Source organism: Borostomias antarcticus, assembly GCF_949987555.1.
Source record: "Borostomias antarcticus genome assembly, chromosome: 7".
Lineage (NCBI taxonomy): Eukaryota > Metazoa > Chordata > Actinopteri > Stomiiformes > Stomiidae > Borostomias > Borostomias antarcticus.
In genome coordinates this window covers 5,822,016-5,849,341 of record NC_140240.1, presented here as the reverse complement: position 1 = coordinate 5,849,341, position 27,326 = coordinate 5,822,016, and the positions used below count along the sequence as shown (strand labels likewise).

The 27,326-nt window shown below is 48.3% G+C and overlaps 1 protein-coding gene across 1 annotated transcript; it reads left to right on the top strand.

The window, feature by feature from the left end:
* frmd4ba (FERM domain containing 4Ba) lies at window positions 1-25,487 on the top strand (the record flags this gene model as incomplete). The annotated part of the gene is made up of 23 exons (XM_084440998.1): window positions 1-162; window positions 2,645-2,710; window positions 2,865-2,959; window positions 3,045-3,134; window positions 3,393-3,477; window positions 4,853-4,909; window positions 5,320-5,342; window positions 9,142-9,225; window positions 10,325-10,390; window positions 11,104-11,161; window positions 11,680-11,766; window positions 16,585-16,661; window positions 17,274-17,412; window positions 18,146-18,287; window positions 18,419-18,552; window positions 18,651-18,767; window positions 18,986-19,214; window positions 19,473-19,529; window positions 19,656-19,806; window positions 20,449-20,613; window positions 20,783-21,519; window positions 22,334-22,469; window positions 24,277-25,487. The coding sequence occupies 23 exons, from the start codon at window positions 1-3 to the stop codon at window positions 24,395-24,397; spliced, it is 3,078 nt and encodes a 1,025-aa protein (XP_084297124.1). The 3' UTR covers window positions 24,398-25,487.
* Window positions 25,488-27,326: the final 1,839 nt, after the last annotated feature.

The window sequence follows — 27,326 nt, the reverse complement described above, 5'->3', positions numbered from 1 at the left end:
ATGGCTCTGGGCTTGGTGTGTGGCATGGAGGAGCTACTGGCATCGGGCAGCCAGTATATGTGGAGCCTGGCAGCGCAGAGCCTCAGGAGGTGGTACTGCCAGGGGCTCCTGCCATGCCGGCGCTTCCTAGGGACGTGGTGTCGGCTGGGAGAGCGCTACCAGGTACGCCAGCTGATGGAGCTGTGTGAATTATCAATGTTATCAAGGGGCTGGATGTGCATACTGTGTGTACAGATCAGTGTTGCTTTTATTGACGGCTCATGTTGGCAGACTGTTGTAACTGCCAGGAGGGAGGTCCTTTTGAATGACATTGTTTTTGAAAGAATGTATCTTACTACATTGTCCAGTTTATCAAAACTTTACTGTGTGTGTGTGTGTGCGTGCAAATGAGTCACAGCCTGTTTTTAACAAGGGACTTACGGCATATGGGATAAAATAGGAGGCAGCATGGCCAGTCTTTTGATCTCACAGTTTGAATGACGTCAATCATGTGTTGAAGCACCTGAATGGTGTGTAAACAAAGCGAGAATCAAGTTTGTATTTTGTAATAGTCGCCGTTGTACAGTAAATGTACTTGTTCAAGTCATATTATAAATCACATTGCTTCTCTGTCCGCTAATTTCTTATTGTAGCAGAGCTTTATATTACTCAAAAATCCATTCCCACTGAATAAGCCTGGCAGAGGATGGTTAACCAGTTATATTTGACTTATAGGGGCCATCTGTTGAGCAGCCAATTAAGGAGAGGTGGGGGGCTGGGGGGCTAATACTGAGGGAGGAGTGTTGCTAAGCCCATGTAGGTCAGTGGCTTGGGGTCGTGTGAAGAGGCCACTGCCCGGACTCCTCAGCCTAATGACAGGGCTTCAGGGGGATGACCTCTTCCGTCAGGGCTGTTCCACTGCACATGACCTTTCTGCCATGCCCAACCTCTATCTCTTAAGCTCTGGCCTCTGCTCCGCTTAGTTGGGGGAAGTGCTGTCAGTTTTCAAAGAACGGATTGTCTTTGAACCTGCGCAAGTACTGCTCTGCCACCGGTGTAAGGGAACTTGTATTTAGTGGGCATCAAAGACACACATCAGCATCACAGGACACACTACGTTCCCATAGTCCTGTCATGGCATAAGGGTATTTTTAACTGTTCTTAAATGTTTTATGTGTCTTTTTGAAATTGGTTGTGCAAGGAGCTGTGACGACAATGGTCTGGGGGATAGGGAAACGGACTGAGCAATATCTCATCGGATGATGTCTTTGCAAAGGTGAATTTGAAATGGGGCCAAAGGATGAATCTACTGATGGTTGTGTGTAGGGTAGCTGAGTGTTGCAGCCACAAGCCCTTTCTCCATTTGTATGTTTTGATGTAATCTGTCCATAACAATGAGGCATTGATAAATGTACCCTGGTCAGCATCACACACTGGACAGCTCTCCAATCCTTTAAAGGGTTACTATAGTGACTAATCCCGTCTTAGACAATGGCGCTTGTGTAATTAACAGATACAATAATTCTCTCCATTAAGGAGGATTAGACACAATCCTAGTATGTTGTTGTATGAGGTCAGAGTCACATTCCTTTTGTTCTTTGTAGCTCATTGTAATCAAATGCTATTGGACTATTCAGATACTGCAAAGGGCTAAATGCTTAAAGCATACAAAAGGTTACACAACTGGGTGTTTTCTTTCTTTTTCTCTGAAACTAGTATAGTGTATAATTTCCATTTAAATAAAACACTGTCCAGAGTTACAGCTTCGCCCATGAGACCATTAAACCCAGTGAGGTTTTGTGTGTTTCAAAAACAAAGCAAAAAGTAGCCAACAGCTTAATGGCAGCTTTGTTGTGGCTAGGAGAACAACGTGTCCTCGCAGACTGCAGTTAACACTGTCCCAGAGCCGCTCCTCCCATCCTGCGGTCACTGCATGGCCGTCAACATGACCGTCACTTTCCACCCGAGAGGCCATGCCTAACCAGTTTGAGGCTATGGGTGTTTCATTTTGAGTCCGAGGAGTGAACGTCGGCCACCCCACATTCCTGAGTGGCAGGAAGCCTTGAGAGCCAACTCTGACCTGCCGTCGGTGCAGTGGCTCATACCTCAGCGGATCCCTCACTCTTTCAATCTCACGATTCTATCTTACAGTGAAGAGGAAGAGTCTTGCGGTAAAAAAGGGTGGGAAAGAAGAATAAGATTATGGGGCTTAAAATGTCACCAGCCCAAACTGATTTTCTCTATACTGTATGTGTGGTAGGTAGCATTAAACTCCTAAAACATCCACTCATCAAGGACTAGCCGCAGCACACAATAAGAATGCACACCTGCAAAAAGTGCTGACTGCACCGGAATGAACGCTAACATCCATTTGGACAATGGAAAAGGAATCCAATTTCTCTATTCAACGACTCCAGACGAGGAATTCTATTTACTTACAGGAGAGGAAAGGCACAGATTAGATTAGATTTTATTCACTTTCATGACATGCCAGATGAAGGTCATCTGAAGCTATCCTCTGGATTGGTGGAGACTATTGATTGTGGAGGGGAAATAGCAGGGACGTGCTGGATCTGTGTACAGTAGCTGGTGTGAGAGTGCAGGTGGTGAGTGTAGTTTGTGTGCTGTCAGGTGTAGCCTACTCATGTCTGTTCCGTTCACACAGATGACAGAGGGCCGACTCTGCCAGGTGCACCTCTTGGATGACAGGAAGCTGGAGCTGCTGGTCCAGGTAACTCGACTTTCTGCCTTGTACACCGCTGTGACCACAGGCTTGCTTTCCAGACAGGCAGTCAGACACGTCCTGTAATGTGTAACTCTCCATGTGTCTGTGTACTCACAGCCGTCAGACAATTCTAACGTTCCACGTGTCTGTGTACTCTCAGCCCAAGCTCCTGTCCCGGGATCTTTTGGATTTGGTGTCGTCACATTTCAACCTGAAGGAGAAGGAGTACTTTGGAATATCCTTCATTGATGACACGTATGTAATGTTCCGTGCCACAACTGGGTCCCTTGAAGGGTGATGGCACCGTGTTCCTGACCGTCTCTCTCCTATCCTCCACCAGCGGTCAGAGTAACTGGCTCCATCTGGACCGCAAAGTCCTGGACCATGACTTCTCCAAGACTGGTCCTCTAGAGCTCAAGTTCCTGGTCAGGTCAGTGTTCTCACCGTATCTCAATCATTAAATGTAAAACAACACATATAGGACATTGAGCCAGTAATAGTGTTTCCCACTAGAGCTTCTGAAAATCTAATTTAACTTGTCCAGCAGGTGGCACTAATGTAGAGGTTTTTGACTTACCCCAGCAACAATAATAACTGTTTAAATAAGGTATTGAGGAAAGACACATTAAACTGAATTGAACTTGATAGTGGGTATGATTTGATAAATCATTTTATGTGTGATTTACAGGTTTTACATTGAGAAGATATCATTCTTAAAAGAGAATACAACAGTGGAGCTGTTCTTTCTTAATGCAAAATCAGCTGTCTACAATGTAAGTATGGCATTTGTAATGCCTCAGTGTAAAATAACATGAGACATAGAATGTCCTGTGTAAGCCTAATGTAGCCTACTCTTTACTTTTCCTGTTACTGCTCATGATGTTCAGAGTGCCTATTGGATTCAGCAATATCTCCCAGGAGAGCAATAAAGTATCTATCTGGATCTCATCCACCGCAAGCCTAGTCATAAACCTATTGTGTTATCAGCAATCATTTGAGGGTAAAAATATAATCCTGCAAATGGAATTACAAGCAGCAGGTTCCTGTTAGGGAGTCATTACAGGAAATCTAAACTGAGAGGATGACTAGCTCCTGGATAATAAGGCTCCAGAGGTCAACATCTTCATAGTAGCCAATAAAACTCAATTTCTGGTGGCCAGTTCTTCACAACTTCACTTCATTACTTCACTCTACAGAACATTTTGGTATTTAACTCAACTGTAGGATACCGTTTGGCTTCACACTCTCCATCCTTTGTTTAGTGTAATTCTGCACACAGCTATGACATTAGGGTCATTCAGATGGTTTCCTAATCCTCAAAAATACAATTTGATTGGCTTTCATTTTCAGCCAGGCCAGTGCAAATCCATCTGTGAGCCTAATGTTGTACAAAAAAGTGTTGATTATACTTATGTTTCTAACAAATACATGAGAAAAATGTATAACATATAATTAGAAGTAGATGTTGGCAGTTTTATGCATTCTGTGTCTAAACCTGAAGACCGATTTATTGATTTATGATGATCAATAAATTAAAATGGCTGATGCTCATGTGACTTATAGCCTTAGAAGAATAGGTTTTTATAGTGATTCTTGTAAATCTTAGAAAGAAATTCTTGATCACTATCAATGTATCGCGATTATTTATCAGTGTAGAATTTGGCTACATTTCCCAAACAAATATTATTATATAGTTTTACGCCGCAAACTCAAAAACACCCTATAGTTTTCGCGCGTGCACATGTGTCACGGTGTGTGTGGGATGACCAATCACTGTCGTCAAAGGGAACGGTTGAACCTGTTCGCAGAGTGTACCATTCTCATTGCGGGGCAATCTGATAAACTAGGCTACTAGTGTGTTTGTAAACTCAATCACTATCATTTCTGTTATCATACTGTTCATACGCTCTGTACGACTTGTGAAAGGCAAACAAAGAATACCAAATACTACAGTGAGATTCTGAATTGTTCTCACAAAACGTTTACCCCATATCAGGCGCAAATGGTTTAGTCGGTAACAGTGGAACGAGGTACGGAGTAAACTGGACAGGGGGTGGGAAGATTCTTCTCAAGTCAAGTGTCTCCGAGTCTGGTGGAGTAGTCTACGCTTGTTTTTCACCAAAATAACCTCATCTTTTTCCGCTCCAGGAAACCGTCGAAGTGGAGAGTGAAAATGTTTTCAAGTTAGCTGCATATGCGTTGCAAGTAAGTGTGATTCACAAATTGAGTTACCGCGTAGGAAGCTGAATTGGGAGACTATTCATTATGAATCCAAACTCACTAAAGGCATTGTAACGAATGCAATTGATAGTTGCATGGGAGGCTGACCAGTCTTTATAGTTTTTCAGTCACCTGCATAGCCGGTGATTCCATTTCATTAACTGTTAGGCTACTGTATTGTAACTTTGTCATTTATTTAGGGCTGTGGTATAGCCTCTTGCGAACAACATTTGGACATGCAAGCAACTATATAACTTAGGCCTATGTTTCGCATTGAGGTAGCCTTCAGTTCTTTTACTCGTCCTTCCACGGACAATTGCTTTCCACTGGATGAAAATGCTTGCCTAGATGCAGGTGCCATGTCTTGTCTTACGTTCCTTTTCATGTTTTTGTAGGAAGCAAAAGGAGACTACACAAGGTAAGGAAAAAACATGTTTAATCTCAAGAGATGAATGAGTGCGCAGTACTACTGACGTACATGGCATGAGAGCTCATAGGCCTACTACTACACATACAAATAACTTTTTTTTTCTGTTTTTTGTACAAAAAATTATTTTAGTCAGTGGACAACTGTTGATATAGGGAGCTTGAAATGTAGCCCTGCTGTTGGAGTTGGAACTACTACTTGGTATGGACCTGTGTATTATTAGTCAATAATTTTAGATGGCCTACTATAGCAATTATAGATTATTATTTTATATATTATAAGGAAGTGTACTCATATCTGGAGACCTGTTTAGTCAAAGCTCACTTGACAACAGGCTCAGAGGGCCTCTTAGGCAAGTTAATGTTCAACCTCATTGGCTCAGATTTTTATGTTGGAGTTCCCTTCGTTGATGATTGGCTGGATATTGTTCTTTTGACATTGAACTTAGCTGGCTCTCTGCCATTCAACCAGTTGTGGGTGTTTGCTTTCCCTTCCCTTTTTGAAAAAAAAAAAAAAGTTCTGTAAAGCCAGACACTGTTCAAGCCTGGTAGAGCTATAGCACAGAGTACGGTGTTCAGCTGATGGGCGGTTAAAAGGGACTGCTAAATGCTACTGATTTTAATCTCCATTACTCACCAGGCAAATCTCATAAACGGTGAGGAACATGACCTCAGCTATTGACATATTTGAGACTATTTGTAGCAGTGCAATATACTGAACTGTTCGGCATGGTATTTTGGAGGAGTGCTGTTTTTGTTAAGAGCCCTGGTCATGCGGCCTGTTATGATGGCCACTGTATCAGTCAAGACTGCACTAGTCTGTAAACATTGGCCTGTCTGTCAGAGTGGCTGAGCAGGTTATGGCAGAACCTGTGTGTTTGTCCTAGCCTGGTGCCCCTAGAGGCCCCTGTGTATTATCTGAATACAAAGCGTTGTGCTGCTCTGTAAGGAATTGTGTGGTGTGTGAATGCACAGTGAAATTTTACGCTGAAAATGCAATTCGGTTTGTACTATAGGTGTTTGTATACTATAGGTGTTTGTACTACTCAAAAACACACTTCAGCAGCATTGGTTTTGTTTGTTTGCCCCCGCGCACGCACACACACACACACACACACACACACACACACACACACACCTCTTCGCCAGCTTATTGAGTTGATGGTGATTGTAGATCACTGACGTCGTGCATAGATTGCTGAAGTGGTGTCCACGTGAGCGAAGTCTTCAGCCTCAGTAGGCGTGAGGATGGGCTGCACCTTGTTCCGTCTATGAAAGCACAATAAAAGACAAACTGCCAACAAGTCTGTAAAACCAGTGTAGATGGGAGCCGGTCCAACTGTGGCCCGGCCTCTCCCGGGTTCTCTCGGGCTAAGGTTTCTTTTTTTCCGTTCTCTGATGGTTTTCATTTCTACCTCAGTGAAGAGGAGTGTCGGCAAATCCCCCCGCGAAGCATGTGCTGCTGTCCTAGACAGGCATGTGGAAGGAAGGGCCCTGGAGCTGGGAGAATAGATGTGTGGGAGTAAGGGAGATTCAGACCCCCCCTCCCATCCAATCATCCAGCCCGCCAGCCTGTTCTGAGGGGGATGAGCCGGCCCGCAAGAGTGCAGACCCACAGCGCCATGGCAGACAGTAGGGCTCCAGGGGGGTTAACCATTGTGATGTCATCGTGTTGATCTGAGCCCCCCCCCTCCTCTGAGCTGTAGCTTTAGTTTGATCCAGAGTGTCGGTTTTCCAGGTCTGACAAAACCCGAACTGAAATGATTCTCAGTACTGATGGGTGAAGGCAAACGTTTCCACTAGCTTGGTTCACCTACATGCATGGTAACCTGAGCATCAAGGTGGGAGGTATGCATTTCCAATCCCTGCCATTCATGTAGCCTACAGTACTCTTATGGCTTAATGACTGTGTTGCATAATATGTCCTAAGCATGCTACAAGCGTCGAGATGTTGAACTTGAAATAAAGTTGCTTTCAATCACAGCAGTAGGGGAGCCCTAGTGCTCTGTCCTTGTATTCCCCTAACCGTGACACAGTCTCAGGCCACTGGAATAGCTGACACATGGTGGTTGTTCCTCCACTCTGGCTGGGCTGGGCTGTGCTGTGTGGAGGCGTTGCCCCCACGCTGCAGGAAGATAACAGACATCGTAATGAATTCCAGATTGCTGACAGGGCGATGTGGCTACGGAGTAGATCACCCCGACAACCCCAGCCACTGCGCCCCATAAAACGTACACCGTCAAACTCCCAGTGAACTGCCGTGGCAGCAGAACCCAGTCAACCCAGGCGAGGCAGCTAGCTGCTGGGGAGCAGTGATTCAACTGGCCCTGTTGTATGTTCGCTTTTTTTTTTTTTTTGCTGTTGACTTAGCAGGTTCTGATAACTGGATCATTATGGGCGGGCCTCTGCATGTTAGTGATTATTTAGTTTTCCATTAATCTTTAAGATCACAGAGAACCTTTGAACTAGCTGTTTGAAGTCAGGCTCGGGTCATGTTTTCTGACTTAGCGGTCTCTTGGTCTTCTAACTGGTTGTTTTTTCACACCTACAAGGCACAGTGAAAGCGAACGACACCATACGTTTTCCTGGATGTCTTCGTAGTTTATAGTGTGATAAAGATATGAGAGGTCTCTAGGTTTGAATCCCGTCTGAGAAGCCAAGTGCTATTTTTGTGAAGCTCTGTGAGTTGTACAGTACTTTTCAACACTGTGAGGTCTGCCAAATATGTTGAATGGCTTTTGTTCACAACTCCAGTGGATTGGCCTGCCAAGTCATGGCTCTCTTTGTCCGTCAGTAATTGTAGACCAAGTGCTCCCCCCTCATGATGTTGGAGTGACTCATAGTTCACTATCGCAGGCCTGGACAGTGACATACTGTACTCCCCAGTTTGTCCACAACGATAACATGCTGTTGCTGTGTATAGTTCACGTTCAGCCAGGTCCTAGCATTTTAATAAGCACCTGTGGCCAGATGTACCTGTTGCATTTATTAGGCACTGTCTACTCTTTGAACTATATAGTCAAAGGTTTCTTGAGTTCAGCATCGGCAATATATTCAGTGAACTTAGGATTTAATGGAAATACAATTACTCATAACAACCGACATAAACATGAAAGGACTTTAGAGATAGAACCATATGTACTCCTTTAAACAAGACCCTCTGACGACTTAAAAGGGACCTTATGTTCCACAGTGAGGAACTCTGGCAAGACATAAGTGAAGGTGAAGCCTTGTCCTGGCAAGCATCAGCGCTTTCACAGATAAAAAGATGAGGAATATCCTGACTCTGCACCTTGACTTTGCTTTGGTTTTCAGTTATCACTGATTCGCTGCCATGCTATGAGACTGAGGAATTTCACCTGCTCTATTAAACCCCAAACACAAGAGGCTCTTTACAGCAGAGCACCTGAGCAGATCAGTATAGATTGTTTTCCCAACATCATTTTGTTAAATTTGATCTATGTTCTGCCCCTCGGAACTCCTAAAAGTTCATAACAGGACATTAAGATCTGTTAAGAGTTTGTAAGAGCTAGTAATTTTAAAAAGTTGAAAGTTGAAGTTGAGTAATTAGACGGCGTAATATCCCGTGTTTGATCATTCAACTGTGCTATGTGGGAGTCTTGAAACGTCTCCCCCTGCCTTGTTAGCAAGTTCAGTTCCCCAATACAACAGTGAGGATGTTGTGAAAGAAAGGACTCACCTGGTCGTCTGTAATATGAAAACTGCTCTCTCTTCACAGCGTTGAAAACTGCTCTCTCTTCACAGCGTTGAAAACTGCTCTCTCTTCACAGCGTTGAAAGTACCCGGTCAGACCTGAAGCACCTTCCTGTTCTTCCCACCAGGGTCCTGAGGGAGCACCCCTCTCTGGCTTACTGGTAAGCTGTGAGATAGCAGGAGGCCCTGCACCGTGTGAAGGAAATTTCAGTCTCACTAATGTTACCCACACCATTTGTTCTTTTCTGTTTTCCTACCTGACTGTTCTAACTTTGTAGTTCGTTCACCTAGAATCAGTCTGTAAAAACTACAAATTGTTTCTGTGTGACATCACTTCCCTGTCCTCTTCATCCTGAACCTGCATGTCACTTCCTTTCTCACGTTATAAGGTATCACTCCCGAGTCAGATTCACCACTCTGACTGAAGGAAGGACTTCCTGTTTTCAGAGTCCGCTTTGCAAACCGTAACATCAGAATAAACCGATTGTCTTTGTTTGAAACCAGCTTCACCGACCACTCAGTGTGTTCTTGAAATCTAAACTAAAGCAAGTAAGATTTTCATTGATAACTGCAGATGAACAGGCGGTCCAGTATTCATCCATGGGGATCCGGCAGCCCCATAGATACCCACAGTCCTGCTGATACCACCCCTCCCCCCACACGCCTGCTAAACGGCTTCACCTGGGAACATCGTGACGCACAAAGCAATTATTTTCAATTGCTCTTCAAGTAATTATTTTGTCCAGATGAGCAGTTTTGGCGGGCGTGGCGAGCACCGTGTTAATTAAGGTCCACCCAGCGGCTCACAGTGTGGGTAGAGAGTGGGCGGGCAGCGCAGGGCGGGGCGTAGCCCGGGAACAACAGCCGCCGTCTGTCCTGAGGGTGTCGGTCTGGGGAAGCCCACGCCGCTTCCTCCCCATCCAGCCTCAGTGGTCATCTGAGGCCGCAGCCCGTCCTTCATAGACAGCAGCTGGCTTCAGATCTATGGCCAGATTGAGTGTGTGCGTGCGCGCGCGTGCGAGAGACATAAACTGCGGAGTCTGCAGTCCCACTAGGCCGTTATGAGGGGTGGCTACAGTGAGAACTAGAGGAGAGATGAGATTTCCGTGGAGAGATGAGAGCCACTGGCAGGCTGCTAGGCCCAGACAGAATTATCTGCATGAACAGACAGGATGTGTGCAAGGGGGCTGTCTCACCGCCAGCTCCTCTTGTGGCTCGGGTGATGGATTATTCATTAAAGGATTAATTTCTCTGTTGCAGTGAAGACAGAGTGATCGAGCATTACACCCAGCTGAAGAGCCTCAGCAGAGGACAAGCCATTGTGCAGTAAGTCCCCGAATCAATTGTCTACTGTTATCATGGGCCATGGTTCACATGGGAAATGAGCTGCCTTGCACCTTCATGCTCCTCTCTCTATCTTTCTCTCTCCAGCTCCCTCTGCCACCTTCTTCATCTCTCTCCCTCTCTCCCTCATTTCATTTCAAACCTTTATTTATACTCATAAAGCACTTAAGTTTCCCTCATTTATAGTGATGACGTGTTTACACAGAGACACAAATATCAACGATGTACGAAGTACAAAGGTCTAGAGCCATGGATTTAAACTCTGTGACTGGAGGAAGTACCTCAGGCTTTAGAGTGTGTTGGAAGGTATTCTCTGTCTCTCTGGTTCTTGTTTAAGGGGGTTGCCGTCTTCGTGTCAGAATGTGTCATTTAATGTAATGTAATTAATAAGGGGACAGCTCTTAATGTGGGCCGCCAGCCAACCAGCCGGCGCGTGACAGTGCCGCTCTGTGTTTTCTATCCCGGTCGTTTACACCTGGACGATTTGTGCCCTTGGCTTGATCAATCGCCTCTCTCCCTCTCCGTGTCACGGCCCTGAAACAAATCGATCGGCCTGCCACCACAAACGCCTGTGGCTGCCGAGCGGCGGTGGCTTTAACCCCGCTGCCTCCTCCGTAGAACAGCCACGCTCTCTCTCTGACAGTGATGAAGTGGAACTGCCTGAATTACCGTTAACCTGTTCACTTTCTTTGAAGGTATTTGGCCTTGGTCGAGTCCCTGCCTACATATGGAGTTCATTACTACTCAGTGAAGGTAAGAAGAGCATGAGGCAGCGGAATAAGTGCTGTAGTTTTACCTTGGAACGGTGCGGTCAGGGCGCCGCTGCGCTTTCCCTTTCATGTTTCACATCCCCCTCTGATTTAGAATACTTCACTTTTATCAAGAGTACAGCATGGGTCATTCAGGTCAGAATGTGAACCCGGCGTGTCGACCAGAGGTTGAGTAGAGAAGGAAGCTGAGGTGTTTGGTTAATTAAACAGCGTAGAACCCAGAGCACCCAATGAGCGTGATCCCTCCCAGAAATCTGCACATCCCGGCCGCACTCTCCTAGCTAGCTCATTAAAGCAGGGTGTCTGAGGAGATCAAACAGCTGCGTTCAAATGACTCTGGCCTGGTTGTGTTTTTTGGGGGGGGTTGCTTGCTGGATGTTTTGATCTCTCCTGGCGTTGCTGCTAGCCTAATGGGATAATTGCCCCAGTAATGAGCTGTTCTTCTTTTCGAAATGCTGCCATTAAAGCCCCCTCTAATGTGTGCTCTGTGCTTCACCACAGGACAAGCAGGGGATACCGTGGTGGCTGGGAGTCAGTTACAAAGGCATCGGCCAGTACGATTTACAGGACAGGCTTAAGCCCCGAAAGGTAGGCCGCTCTCCCATTCCTCCCCCTTTATTGTGACTTTTGTTCCCTTTGCTATTCGTATGCCCAGTCCCCCTCCAACCCCCCCTCTTGCTCTGGTTAATATTTCACCAAACTGTAAACAGCGGTTAACAGAAAGCCAGTGTTCCTGTCCAGGGTCAGGAAAAACGTGAGAAAAGAGAGGGAAGAGAATGAAGGAAGCGCTGTGGCATCACTGTGATGGACCAAGGTTACAGCGATAAGATCACATTCCATGTTCTCCGCTGTAGCAGCCGCGCAGTGATTAACATCACGCTAGAAACTTTCGTCTTTCAATCAAATGCAACCCGATCCACGATATGAACGAAAACCGTGTCGAAAAACATAACATGGTTCTAACTGTAATTGCCTGGTGTGTGCTGTTCATTCTCAGCCTCGCTCGCTACTGTGGCTCTTACCTGTGCCGCGTTCCTGTTGCTGGGGGATTCTTGTTCACCCAGCTGGGTGTGGCGTGGCAGCGAATGCCAGGGCATTAACGGGCACGTCGTAGTTATTAAATCCACCGTAACATGGCTCCCTCCCCTGCGCTCCCAGTGGAAGGTGTAATTATGGCGCGCAGTGGGGCTCTGGGGCAGGAGCTGGCGGAGAGCCAGGCCTGGGCTGGGTGAGGGGCTGGGCTAACAACAGCCATGCTCTACCCAGGCCAAGCCGCCACACAGGGAGGGGGCACTCCTGCCAGAACTCCTCACCACTCCCCTCCCTGATGGAACGGAGGGCTTTTTAATAAGCTGATTTCTTCTTTTTTTTTTTTTTCTTCTTTTTTTTTTTAAATTGAAAGTATACAACTCCTGCTTCTAGAAGGAGGCCTCTCATCTGGCGAGTATTGATAGTGCTTCCTGTCATGGCTGGCAGCCTTTGTTTTCGGGCACAGCCCCCCTCGCCTCTCTCCCAGCATGCAGTGCTCATTATGCAAAGCTGCCCGCCATTGTGTGTGCCTCTCTCTCGGGGGGCAAACAATTGATAAAGCAATAAAGCACAATCACCTTGGTAGGGGGGCGTGAGATGAGCTGTGGGGTGGGGGGGGGGGGGTAGAGCGTGATCCCACACCACTGCACTTATCCTAGGCGTAATCTGCGGGATAGAACGGTATTTTAGGAGTGTGGGTTTTCCCCGATTTCAGCGGCATGCTCCGGAATAGCCTCCTCCTCCTCCTCTTGGTGGATGTCAGTATCATCACCACCTAATGATTGGGCGGGAACCACAGCTGTCTCCGTGCTGTGTCATAAGCCAAAATCTGAACACCAAAATAAATCCCAATACCAAGATGTGCTTCCGATGACGTGTCTTTCTGACCGTCTGGGCGAGGGCGTGTTTTTAGAGATGGCCCTGTCGTGCTTTTGGATACGAGCGAGGAAAAGAAAGACGGCAAAGTGTGATGTACGCTGCAAGAGCACCGTACTGGGAACAAGAGGCTATTCCCAACGTGTTCCCGGGAACGGGAGCGGCAGTGACGGAGAGGCTCTTTACGGGGCTTAAATCATTCATGAGGTCTTTTTCTTTCTCACTTTTCCCATCTCTTGTTCTCGCTCGGCATGTAATGATACTTTTTATGGTGGCATGCTGGACAGTATGTGACCCAAGCACCAGCCACCAAATACAGTAGGGCTCAAATTTAGTAAGCATGGCAAAGTTTCTTTCCCCGTGGTAAGGATAACCGCGTATGATATAGGCTAGTAAATCATCCATTCGGTTCCTGGACACAGTAAAAGGCTTCTTCAAAATTTAAAAGGGTGCTAAACTAAAAGGCACATGTGCCACTGAACTTTATAAGTGCCCCACCGGATAAAGCTTGCTTAACGTTTATAATGGATTGGATTAAAGCGTGCTTTAGTGTCATACAGTCGACTCAGCCGTAGCAACGTTTCACACGCGTCGATGCCAAGTGCCCCCCGCGGAATCGTACAGGCTCCGCCAGCCTCGGGCGGCGCGGTATGAGCAGGGCGAGGCAGGACAGGACATATCCCGCATGGGCGTGACGCGTGAGTCACGACCTTTGACACATTTCTACTTCTACGATTCGGTAGCCTGTAGTCCGGGGGGTCTCTGAGGGGAGCTGAGGGTTGGGTCTGATCAGGGCGTTCTGAGCCTATCTGAGACCACAGGCATTTTGGCACGCGTTCCACCTCCCCTAATGAGGAGTTTAACAGCTAACAGCTGAAATGAGGGCGACAGAGATGGGGAACTACTGTGTGTTTATCCAGTTCACTTACTCTACGTTAAAGTGCGTTTGCCTTGGCAGACCAAAGAAAGTCATGGAAAGTTACTAGACAACATGATCTTGTGATGTGCCTGTCTAGTACTAGTAGTCTAAGACTGTGCCCTCCCTACAAGAAAGTAGGTCTCGTGATGCTAGAACCTGGGCTTTGCCACATCCCTGACACATCGTCATTTAATTAATTGTCGGCCACACGAGGACTCATTAGCAGGGTTTCTGGTGTATATGTGTGTGTGTTGGCACATGTGTGTTGAGGATCTCTAATAGGCAAATGGCCCAGTTACTGTAAGTAGGCTACAGTATGTGTTACATGTTATCTTTTTTCAGAATGTAAATAGGGACAAGTGAGAGTGGCCGTGGGGGTTTTGTGGATTGGAGGGTGTCCCGCACAATGGGAAGAGCCTGTGGGAAGTGTGAAGCCTGTCGGTTCCCATTGTTGGTGAATTACCATGCCCCCAGTTCACTGTGAGAGCGCCCATGTAATTGATTAAGACTGCAGTATCAGCCGGAGAGACCGATGCAGGCAGCCGCACCATCCTCATCCTCCTGTGTCTGAGGGAGATTAGGACGAGCCTGGCGATCTCATGCCACGTAATATTCTTGCCTGTGTCAAGAGTAATGTCAAGTTCACTTCACGGTACGTGGCTGTGTCTGTTGATATTAATAGCAGCCACTGAAGGGACAGTGAGAGATTCCTCCTGGTCAAGTAGGGTCTTGCTCTGGGCACAGGAGAGACTGCCCTCCTGTTTTCTCAGGGATGTGAAGGGGGCCACGCTACAGGGACCTGCCTGCCTGCTATTAATGATTAGACCAAAGTTGTAGATTCCGCACATATTTGCCTTGGGTAGCGGTGGGAGGCTGGAGTTGATTGGACTCCTCAAACAACAGGGGCTTGCGTGGCGTTTCGAAACAGGAGACCAGGCCAGAGGCTAATGGAGGCACAAAGGTTTATGCATGACTGCTGGGGGGCTAAACTGAGGTCTGGGGATGATGGGAAGCTGTGTGAATAGTCTCTCTTCCTGTCTGAGATACTGTATATGGTATGGAGAATACCTTTTGTTAACCTGTTCATCTGGTTTGGCTGATGAGGAAGAGAGAGACAGACAGAGACTTACTGACAGGCAGACAGACAGACGGACAGTGCGTGGGAGAGGGTTGGGTGTGGGAGGAGTGGCAGAGAGAGATAATTCATGAGAGAAGGGAGGAGAGTGGAGCAGAGTAGCACAAGGTGGGCGAGGGCTGAGTGAGGTGTCTGTGATGTCAGAGGGAGGGAGGGTCAGAGGGGCGGGGCCTGCTCAGCTGAAACTCTTACAACACCTATTTGGCCGCCTGAAAACAGAAAAGGGAGTATTGTTCAAGGAAGCTCTCACCCTGTGGGAAACTCAGCCAGAGGATTCAATACTACCTCGCTCTGATAACTCGACAGGGATTCAATAAGCAGGAAAACTTCCTTTGGTAAGCTCTCCATTTTGTACTCTTTTTACCTGTCAAGGTGGCTGAGTAAAAATCTATACAGTATATAATATTTTTTGATCTCTTGTTGTCAATTTCCGGCTGAGTTACCTGGTGACTGTTAGAATCTACCTTGCTGTCGAGTCCACTCTTTTAAAATCCACTCTTCATTTTTGTTGTTGTTCTGAGGAATGTGAGAGAAATGTCAGTTTTGAGTAAATTTTAGGGGAGGAGGAGAGAGTGGGTGAAATGCTCTATAATGTGAGATGAGACCGTTTCGATGTTTGTCCCAGGGCAGTGGCTGTGGTCTATAATATACTACCTATATCCCTCTGTAGTCCAGGGCAGTCTGTGTTTTGTTATTTAGAGCTCTGGCCAGCCTGCCTGGCTGGTACCTGATAGAGATTGTTTATTGAAAATCTCCCCCTACATAAATCTCAGCTCCTCGTCTGTAGTCACCCTGGATGTTCAGCCTCTCATAATAAGAGCTGGCGTAGAGTTGCTCACGGTGCAAAAGGCTTTGAATCTCTGTAAAGACCCCAGATTCGCAGGAGCAGATGTTTCGTCTTCACTTTAAACTCCTTGGCCTGTTTTCAGCGTTCCCCCTCCAGGGCAGAGTGAAATGAGAGGCTGGCTAGGCAGACTTGCACTCGGCAGTAGCGTCAGTAGGCAACTGTGTCAGGTTGTCCTTGACTCCTCACACCTGGCCGGCTGGGTTCTGCTGCTCACAGCTGACTCTACTGTTCTGTTGTTGTTGTTGTTCTTTGTGGTGTTGTTGTTGTTGCTGCTGCTGCTAATATCGTTCATTGGAATTGTATAAAGCTGCCCACATAGACAGACCGGTGTCCGGAACAGAGCCTGTCTATTTTCCCTCACTGGTTGCGTTGTTTCCAGTGCGATGTGTCTACATACAGACATTGGATGCCCTGAAGCAGGTTTCAATAAAATGGTGTAAATGTTTGTTTTCATGTGGCTACTGTTGTGTATCAAACTGCACATCTCCGGGTCCGCTCTCAAACACAACATTGTGCACTAAGTGATGTCCTGTTTTTTTTTCTTTTTTTCTCTCTCTCTCTCTCTCTCTCTCTCTCTCTCTCTCTCTCTTATCTTTGCAGTTGTTTCAGTGGAAGCAGCTGGAGAATTTGTATTTCCGTGAGAAGAAATTTGCAGTTGAGGTGAACGACCCACACAGGTGAGTGAAAACAAGAAGCCGGACGGCATCTACAGAATCAAGATCTGTCTATCTAGCCTGTTATCACACATCAGCATTTGGCTCAAGGCCATATTTGCATTTGACATCTTGATCCTTAAACCAGTTTAATGGTATCTGCAGACTCTTTAACGCATTTAAGAGCACCTTGTTAATGGTTCTGACCTGATTCAATTGGGCCCTCCCTGCTGTGAAGGACTGGTGCAGTGTTCACAGGTCATTGCAGCACTTCTTCATCACACAACACAGAGGTTTTAGTATGGTGCTGCTGCTAGCCACCGCCGCTGTAATTAAAAATCACTCATGCAGAACCCAGCTCGATGTATGGTGTTACACAACCATGAGTTTAATTTTGACCAGGATTTTCAACAGGGACATGTTTTCTAATCCTTATTTGTGCCTGTTTTATATGTTTTGTAATGTAATTAGGATTAAATAATGTAAATGAAAAATGAAGCTACACTTGGAAGTATTTGCTTGTCTTGTTGGTTGGGATTGTATTCCTGTAGATTGAAATGCTCCTACTGACCCAGTAGTAAAGTGAGTTCTTTAAAGCCCGCCTGTGTCTTTGTGTGTGTCTGTGTTGGTCCGCAGAAGGGCAGTGACCAGACGTACGTTCGGGCAGACCGGGCTGGTCATCCACTCGTGGTATGCCAGCCACTCTCTGATTAAGACCATCTGGGCGATGGCTATCAGTCAGCACCAGTTCTATTTGGACAGGAAGCAGAGCAAAGTGAGTGTGTCAGCAGCACCCACCTCTCCTCTCTAGGCCTGATCCCCTGATCCCTGAGCCAGCGTCTGGGCCCGGCACCAGCAGCGCCCACTCTGCACTGCTCTCTCTCTCCACACACATCTGGCTCACTCCTGTCCACGCCTGCTCTAACCTGGAGTTACCTTACCTGGCCAGACCATCATTGTTGTGCACCAACTGACAAGAACAAATTCCTTATGTGTAAAAACCCACCTGGCAATAAAAGTTGGTTCTGATTCTGACCTGCACGGCCACGCAATCTTACCCATCATGAAGCCCTCTGTTTCTCGTTGGTAGAGTACCAGGACGGCTCCGGTTTAAGCATATCAAGAGCCCATGCTTTGTGTAATCAATAGAAGGAGAAGCCCTCTTTATGTGTTTGAGTTTCTAGTGTGTGAATAAATAAACTAAAGTGTACAGTGAGACGTCATGAGGGCCGCTGTACAGCATGAGCAGGGTGACGAGTGTGCCGGAGGGGACGTGAATGTGGGGTCGGCTGCAGTCAAATGAGGCCGTTAGCCGCTCTTTCAGAAGCAGATGGTCTGTGTGTGCTCATCCAGGAATAGTGCAGGGCCTGGCCGATGACAGAGAGCAATGAGCTCAGAGGCCCGGAGCATGCAAATGGGAACTGCAATCGCACTGCGCTATCATTAAGATGAAATACTGACAGTGCCTCTACCCCCCTCCCCACCCCCCCCTCTCTCTCTCTCCTCAGTCAAAGATTACCACAGCTAGAAGTTTAGGTGACATCGCCATGGATTTGACAGAGATCGGTGCTCCCAGGATCAGTAAGCTGACCAGCATGGAGGGTAAAGACCAGCTCATCATGGCCAGCAACGGAAGCCTCATCTCAGGAGGTAAACCAAGGGGTTGGCAGCGAGCGCGGCCTTGCGGGCTCTGCCCCCCCCCCCCCCCCCCCCCCCCTCTCCGAAGTGGATGATGATCTGTCGCTGTAATCTGTAGCTAATCTGATCTGCGCTTGGCGCAGGTTCCGCAGACTCCGAGGCCAGCGAGGAACAGAGGAGGGAGAAGATCGTCGACCTGAAGAAGAAGGAGAAGGACTTGCAGGGCACCCTGAGCCAGAAACTGGAGGAGCTGAAGAAGATCTGCATGAGAGAAGCCGTACGTGGCGTCCGCCGACCGCCCGACCACCCGTTGTTTCGCACATGAAACATTCAGAGGTGGCTTCATCTCCGCTAACTGTTTGGTTGTGTGTTCAGGAGCTGATAGGCAGGCTACCTAAAGAGTACCCCCTGGCCTCGGGTGAGAAGGCTCCGCCCATCAGACGACGCGTGGGAACAGCCTTCAAGCTGGATGACCTCTTCCCCTATGATAAGGTTAGTAGAGTCATTTACATAAAAAAACAAACAAATTATTCCAAGCAATGATTGACGTGGTGATGTAAGTAGATGTTTACTGCGTTTACATGCTACACGTGTTTGGAGAACTTACTGCCAGGAAATGGCAGATCCCTTAATGAACATGTTATTATTCTTTGCAAAATCCCTGTGATTACTAATAGTGTGTGTGTGTGTGTGTTTTTTTTTCTGTGCAGGATCCCCACCTGAGGAACCTGGAGAGCAGGTTTGCCCTGCAGCAGAAGATCGTCGAAGCAGCCATGAAGCTCGCCAGCGAGGGCGAGCTCTGCAAAACCATCAAGAAGAAGAGGAGGAGCAACTGCCTGGACTCCATGAGGAAGCTGCAGCAGATCGAGGACGAGATCAACGCCTACAGGCTCAAGACTGGCAAGACGCCCACGCAGAGAGCATCACTGATCATACCAGGTACCGGGCGCCTTATCCCATGGCCAGACATCGCCCGCAGGCACGGAGACGCCGTGGCTGTTTATGTTGCGTTCAGCTGGCAGAGCAATCCCAGATAGCCGTACCTTGTCTGTGTTGGTTTCAAAGAATACCTCAGGCCTCTCTTGGACGCACATCAGATAGAGAATTGATTTAATGTGCCCCATGTGTTACTTCAAATGAGAAGCGCAGCAGCAGGCATATCTCTGAAGCCCCGCCGTCTCCCCCCTCTGTTCTCAGACGACGTCAATCCGGCCGAGCTCAGCTCGCTCTCCGACAGCCTCAGTCTGGAGGACGGTGAGTTTCTTGCGGGCTCAGACACTCCGCTCTCCTCAGTAGGACAGATCCGTAATATCGCCCCCTGACTATCCCCTTAGTGCTGACAGTGCGTTGCCCCGCCCCCGTTTTTGTCCCTTTTCCCAGACGACGACCACCGCGGGTCTCAGAGGCAGCGGTCGCGGTCGGTGCAGTACTCCCCCAGACCCCACCACGCCGACACCCTGGGCCTGGACTACCAACCGGACAGACGGGCGTCCGCCAACGACCGCTACGCCGACCTCAGTCCCAGCAGCAGGTACAGTAGGCTCAGGCCGTGTTTTCGCCCCGGCCCGCTGCGCCTCAAACAGGCTTGTTTTTCGTGCGTGGGGGGCGTGGCCTGAGAATAGCACCGCCGGCTGCACCAGCAGCCAGTACAGACCTGTAGAGAAGAACCAGGGCTACATTCCTCCCAGGCTCCTCTACCTCCCCCCTCTATTGCCTCTGCCTACACAATCTCTCTCTTATCAGCCCAAATGCGCTCCGACTTTAAAAATAGACAGGACTAAGCGTGTCTCTGCCCGCCGAGGTACAGACAACAATCCGGAGAAGGGGAAAGAACCGTCTGGAAGCTGGTCTGGAAACTCTCTGAATTTAAATGTAGCCACTGCGTTGAATGTTTACAAAATGATATGGATGATGACATGGGGGGTGGGGAGGGTCAGTGATTCGTTTTCATCAGCTCCTACTTGTTCGTCGTGCCATGAAGAGAAAGAGCAATGAGCTGTATAATTACACTCATCCAGGTGTGAGTTATGACCGCAATCACCGCGCAAAACCGCTGTTTTATTTGTTTCATATTCCGCTCGGGGAGCAGAGGGGGGGAGGTGTTCATCTCCGATTAGGTTCCCGCCCCGAGGAAGCGAGCTCTGTGAAAGCATTGTTCTTATCTGTGCCGCAGATTAAATTATGGCGAGGCCCAGGAGTCATTCCACTACAGTAACCGAGACGGCTTATCGGGCCACGGCAGCCCGTACCGGCCCGCCTCCAGACGGCCGCATGACGCACGCAGCATGCCCCCCACCCCCCTCCTCACCCGCAACGCCCACAGCAGCATCCAGCTCAGGTAAGGCCCTCTCGCCTCGGCTCCACCGACACTCTCACTCACACACCCACGCGCTCCGCCGTCTTCAATGTCTGCCTTGCCGGGCAGCCCCGAAAAACCAGACACGGCGCCGTCCAATCAAAGGCCCCCCGTGCGGCGAGTATTGACGTAGTTGTCGCCCTCCCACCAGGTCGGACGACGGCCCGCAGCACTTCCGCCAGCGCAGCGGCAGCCTGGAGTCGCAGTCGCCGTTCCCGACGGACGCCGACCCCCCGGCGCCGGCCTTCGTCGTCCCGCCGGCGCGGCGGAGCAACAGCACGGAGGTCCTCGACGACGGCTCGTCCTACACCAGCCAGTCGAGCGTGGAGTACGCCGCCCCCGGCAACCACAACTACCACCGCCCCAGGGACCGCCGGCGACACAGGAAGGGCAACGTCTACGCCAACACGGGCAGCATGCCCAACCTGGCGCAGGCGGACGCCCGCTGCTACATGTACCAGCCGCGGGGCCGTCCCACGACCACGGCCTACTACGTGACGGGCTACCCCGCCTACGCCGAGCCCTGCTCCAACGGAGCCTACATGTACGACGGGGAGCTGGAGGGCCACTACAACGTCAACCCCGCCTACCACGCGCCCACCTACCACGGCCAGGAGACGTACAGCCGCTACGGCGTCGACGAGCCGGACGGCATGGCGCAGAACCTCTACGCCACGCTGCGGCCGGCACCCCGGAGCGAGACCGTGAGCAAGAGCATCCAGAAGGCCCTGGTGGCGGAGCACCTGAGAGGCTGGTACCACCGTAACACAGGCCAAAAGCAGACCGGCTTCCAGTACGACTACGACAGGGGCTCCCAGCAGAGCGTGGGCTACCAGACCATGCCGGCCCACTACAGCCACAGCAGCAGGACCACCTCCTACTCCTCAGGTAGCTACAGAGCGACTGCCCCGCACACACACACACACACACACACACCAAGGTTATAATAGTTTAGCTTTTTTCATTAGTTTTTATCTTTATATCGTTTTAACTTTTTGTTTTTAATTTCAGTTTAGTTTATTAGTTTTAAAGCAGGTTTGCTAGTTTCGTTTCGTTTTTATTTTTTGAAAATGCTTAGTTTTAATTTCGTTTTTATTAGTTTCAGTATTAGTTTTAGTTTTTTATTCTTCTGTGCAAGCCTTGTGAGACCATCCTGATCTCGTGAGTTTACGTTGTTTCACTCCGTGTGAAACAAACCATCTGGACCACGTCAGGTTACTCCTGCGCAGGGGCACAGCTAAAAAACATGGAGGATAGATTTCATATCCACCCAAAATACTAGGCTTATGTATGAAATGAAAAAGACTAAAACTAAGGACATTTTCTCAATAATTGTAGTTTATTTTAGTTAGTTTTGTAAACACACAATACAGTTTTAGTTAGTTATCGTTTTTCTGTAAAGTCTAGTTTTTATTTTTATTTCAGTTTTTATTTTTATTTCAGTTAACTAAAATCTTTTTTCACACCTAGTTTTCGTTTTTTAGTTAGTTTTCGTTAACTATAATAACCTTGACACACCCACACACGCCCAGCCCACGCAGCGTGTGTGTTAACGTCAAGCCCCCGAAGGCATGTGCAGCGAGTTGTACACAAAGGGGATAAGTTCTGTCTTTAAAACAGGACACCGCATTCATCACAGATCCGCGCGCTGGACTTGACCCGTATCTGACCCGGCCGGTTTCTCCGCTTTGTCCGTTTGCAGTGTCGTCGGCCTCCACCGCGGGGAACTGGCGCGGACACCCGGGCGTCGTCGGCGCGGCGGAGTACGACGTGGACGCGCCGGCGCGGCAGCCCTACCCCTACAGCGCCGCCCATTACGGCCACCCCGCCCACAGCAGGTGAGGAGGAAGTTCAGGCTGCTCATCCAATTAGCCGCTCCCTGATCCCACTTAACCCACAGAGCTAAGAGGAAGTCTGGCGTACGCGGACGTGCGGGATGAAAAGGCGCTCTTTTGGCGCCGCCAGTCCCGCGAGCGCACGTGATCCCGGGGGGAATTCCGCTAGCCTCAGCTGCGCGACTCAGAGGGTATTGAACGGTCGAAGGGAGGGGCTCTGCTCTGAGCTCCGGAGCTCTGAAACGACTCCGATTTGCTCTGCGTTTGAGGTCGGGAGGAGGGGTTTGGAGGGTGGGGGGGGGGGTGCTCAGGGTCGCTTGCAGGGCATGCGCGGGGCTGTTTTTTTTGGGTTTTTTTTCCAGTTCCTATGTCTTCCTGCTGCTTAACCCGTTCAACCGGCCGCTCTCTCCTAGATACGTCTCCCCCCGGCTCCCTAAGGGCCCCCGGTGCAGCCCCGACGGCCCGAGGCGCCACGCCCTCCTCCCCGCTAGCTCGTCCTCCTCCGCTTCCTCCTCCGCCTCCTCCCTGCTCTCCTCCTCCTTCCCCTCCTCCTCCTCCTCCCCCGGGTGCCGGGCGGGCTGGCTGGCCTGCAGTCCCCAGCAGCGCCACAGCTCCCGAGGCCAGAAGCTTAGTAAGGTGTCCTTTGCCAGGTGTAGCCCACCGTAGTAAGTAACCGGCGCCAGGGCTTGTGGGTGTGCTCTCTTACGCGGTCTGCCCTCGGCGTGACGTCATGGCTTGCTTGTTGTTGTTGCTGCTGTTGTTGTTGTTGCTTTTTGAAGTGAGCTAGAACATCCGGGCCCGTGCATTTTTGGGCTTGTCTTTACAACGGGCCCCAGTGCTGTTTGTTGTCTGTCTGTCTCTGTATGATAAGGTCACTGCATGGCTTCAACCATTGCTCCTCATGTCTGCCATTTCTTTTTCAGCCGCCGCGCCGGTCCAAATTGTCATCCAGTGGTCACATTTCTCTTAATGGTGTTCAGTCACCACAGATTAGATTGTCTGTTACCCTTGTCCCCCCCCCCACCTCCGTCTACCCTGCTGTCACTCACCTTTGACCTCTGGCCTCTCGTGTACAGATGTCCCCCAGAGTGTGAGTGGAGGAGCTGGGATAGCATGGGGGGCGCTGCGGGGTCACTAGAGATGTATGGTGCTGTTGCCTATGCCAATGACCAGGAAAATTAAGCCCCCCCCCCTAATCAAAGGCACAGCATAGAAGGTAGGGTGAGAGAGAAACAACGCCTAGCCTACACAGATTATGGTGTTGGGTGATGTATCCTCTTGTATGTGGCCTTGGGGGTAGGGGAGGGGAGGGCACAGACGGTTTGGGTTTTTCACACAGTTTTCCTCCAGTGCACAATGGTGGTGGGACTGCATCTCTCTGAAGTGGTGATTCTAGCTGTGGAAGAAGGAAAATGTGACCCCCGGTATATTTGGTATCTGAACGCTGTGTGGATAAAGCTTGTTGTGACGTGCCTCTGCTGTGTTTTTGAAGAGCGAGAATGTTTTAATCCTGGGACAATCACTATTTATGATTTATCAAATGTTCTATCATTTGGCAAATCCCAAAATAGAAAACCTAGGGTTCCACTGATTTTCCTCAGGAATTAGTTTTTCACTTTGTCATTGCATTAATTCACTAGCTCTCTCACTGCATACAACCTGAACATCCTCATTATGTCTGAAAGCCCAGGGTTAAATGATTCCAGTAAACCAGAGTATAATATTTGCTTGAACTGTGTTTCACTGCTGTAAGTGCTGGCTGCATTGCCGTAGCCTGATATGAGTGTGTATGTGTGTGTGTGTTTTGCAGATCCTACGTAGACGTGAACCAAATAGACCCGCACATCAACAGCCCAATGAACAGTGACATAGATCCGGATGACCAGCGGCTTTACTGGCATGAGAACTCCAAACCCGGAACAATAGTCTAGCAGGCCTGTCATAAAGAACGTCATGTCTGAACTTCCTCTTTGTGAAGCTGTCGCGTGCCTTAGACTGCACTTGCCTGGTTTTCTGGAAGAAGGGATCCAAAGAATCAAGGAACTTCTGCAATGGAACTCAACCACTAGAGGAACTTAAGTCTAATGATGAGATTTAGTTTTTCCGAGACTAATTTGCCAAAGTGAGCTGGATGCACGTCAATTGGAGGCAGAACCATAGCTGGGGACCTGTGCTCTGGATTGCTAAGATTTGGAGTGTGTGGGGTGATGGCACTTGTGCGCTTACAAGAGGAGTAGGCTGCCGTGGCTGAGTGGAGTGGTCTGGCCACTCCCATCACTAGCTTCCTCATGTTCAAACCAAGTAGATACCTGAGGATGGCAGGAGACTGCAAACAATTGAGGACTGGGTACAGTGAAAACAACCCGGCCTGTCATGACAAGCTGTAGCTTACAACACTGTACGATCACTGACACTATGAAGGATCTGTTAAACATTGACGTCATGAAATACTGAAATGAAGGATTGAGTTTATTTAATTTGAGTGTGAGGATCTCTACCTGCCTAAATATCCTCCAGTCACAGACAGTAACCATTTTCTACCTACAGCATGGTGGCATTACTTTTTGCTACTGTGGTCCTTTTGTACTTTTCTGTCAGTAAATTTGCACCAGCCATTTACAGTCTTGAAACTCACACTCTCACTTTTCAGAATACCGTATCTTTATTTCCAAATGCCTTATAGACTAACCATTTAATTATAGCATAAACGCTGGCTTTACACTCAAATTATGTCAACTCCTTGATATTATTGGCGTTGTACTGTATTAACCCTTGATGGCTTCATCTCATGGCTCTTCACAGTAGGACAGTGTTCCAGAAAGAAGAAAAGAAAGTTGGCATCCCATGCTGGAATCCATGGGCCGGTGCTCTCAATTCCTCTCATCAGAAGGAATATGTAGCTACATGTTGATAATGTAAATAAATTGTATGGCTCTGTCTTTTAAGAGCCTTTTTATGTATTTGAAGAAGCATGTAATATATAGTAATCAAATTTGTTAAGCTGGTTCTTAGTAATTTGTATAATTGCAATCTGTTTGAATTAAAAAATATGTATACACATTTTGAACAATGCATCATTTATTCATTACCTGCTTTTTCCCCCAAAATTGTTGATATTCAGGATGGTCAAATGGTGACTTAGGTTTTAGTCCATTTACTAAGTGAATGAAACGCGTATTGATTTGGTGAAATGGAGGGTTTAAATCCATTTCATTAAGCAGTTAAATGCACTTGTCTTTTCAACAGTGAAACGTATTTAATGGATTGTCTATCATGCCGAAAATATTATGCCTTTTACTTCACTTAAGAAATTAAGAAACTCAAGACAATAATACAATGACCTTAAGCTCTGTGTACTCTAATAGTTCACAAGAGATCGGTTAGAAGTGGCAGATGATGGGCTTTGGCTTGGCTCTCCTTACGATGAATGATCATTCATTCTGCATCTATCTACACTGTTGACCAGCTAGTGGCTACTTTATAGAATGAAACGAATAAAGGATTGACCTTGATATGTGTATTTATCAGACTATAGTATTGTGTGACATGCCTAGGGTACTACACTATATTGTAGTGTAATACAATATGTTATGTAATATGTGGCTACAGAACTCAAATGTTTCACTCAAAGATATAGTATAGTTTGGTTCTATGCTCCTTTTCACAGCTGTGTAGTCAAGCTGGTTTTCAGTTTGTGCTCTGAACCCGACAAACCAGTCTTGGAAAAACCTGGCACACCCTGCCTGGCCAATATCCTCCTCTGTCTCTTCTTGTGAATGACAAGCAAATGTTTACAGACCTGCTCCATAGGAACCCATGTATTGAGCATGTGATCCTATCTCCGTAGAGCAGCCTATGACCCTTCACCTCCTTCTCTCACTCCTTCCCTACACATTTCTCAGCACTTGGAAGTGTATCCTACCATTCTGACCTCCTATTGAAGTTACGGCTCACTAGCTCTGCTCACCTACATCCCTCCTTGGAGCGTTATGCTAATTAACTCAAGTGAACTCTGGGAAGGTCGGGGGTCCAGCTCCTTGCGTTTACCCCTGGCAGTGAGAGAGGGAGGGAGAGAGAAGAAAGAGAAGGAGATGTTTGGCTGCAGCTGCCTCCCCTTGTCTCTCTTGGCCCTTGACACCAGCTACACACAGATATCAGGAGGGTCTGGCCCAGCCGAATGGGACACCCGATAGTGCTCTCCCCTAGACTCACCACAAACACACTCCCCCGATTTCAAGAAAAGATATGTGTCCTGTCCAACAGGAACAGCTAGACAGCGCTGCTGCCAACCCAGCTCAAGTTAAACCAACTGTAAATCATGATAATAGCCCTTGCTTCCTAGATGAGCCGATGCTACCTCTGCTCGGGAGCAATACTTTAGACACAGTGTGAAAGGAAGTGGGGGGGGTGTAGCTAGATCACCAGCCCACTCATGTGCAGTCAGGCCCATTGTTTATGGAGAATTCATGTCTTTCCATGAAGACAGACTGGAGAGCCATAGAGAGCAGAAGCTCCTCCAGCAGGCCGACATGTTCTCCCGGGGACGGAGCAAACTCTCGCTGGTCCGATGGGTCATCTGTAAATGTGCTGCTCAGTTGTCCTCCACATGGAGAGCAGCTTTACCAGAGAGATCCTGGAGCTCAGATCTGCCAATTGACAGATTGTTTGTGAGTGATGGGGCTAGCTAACCAGCTTAGCTAACCCAAAGCCTCTCAGGGAGGAGGAGTGTCCCCAGAGGCGAGGTGGATCAATGCACAGCCAGCTCGTGTTGTATTGTGCTTGGATCGAGATGAATGTTGCAACTTGCTACATTTCTCCCATTGCATGCCAATGGCTTGTCCAAACAGTGCAAACGAGAGA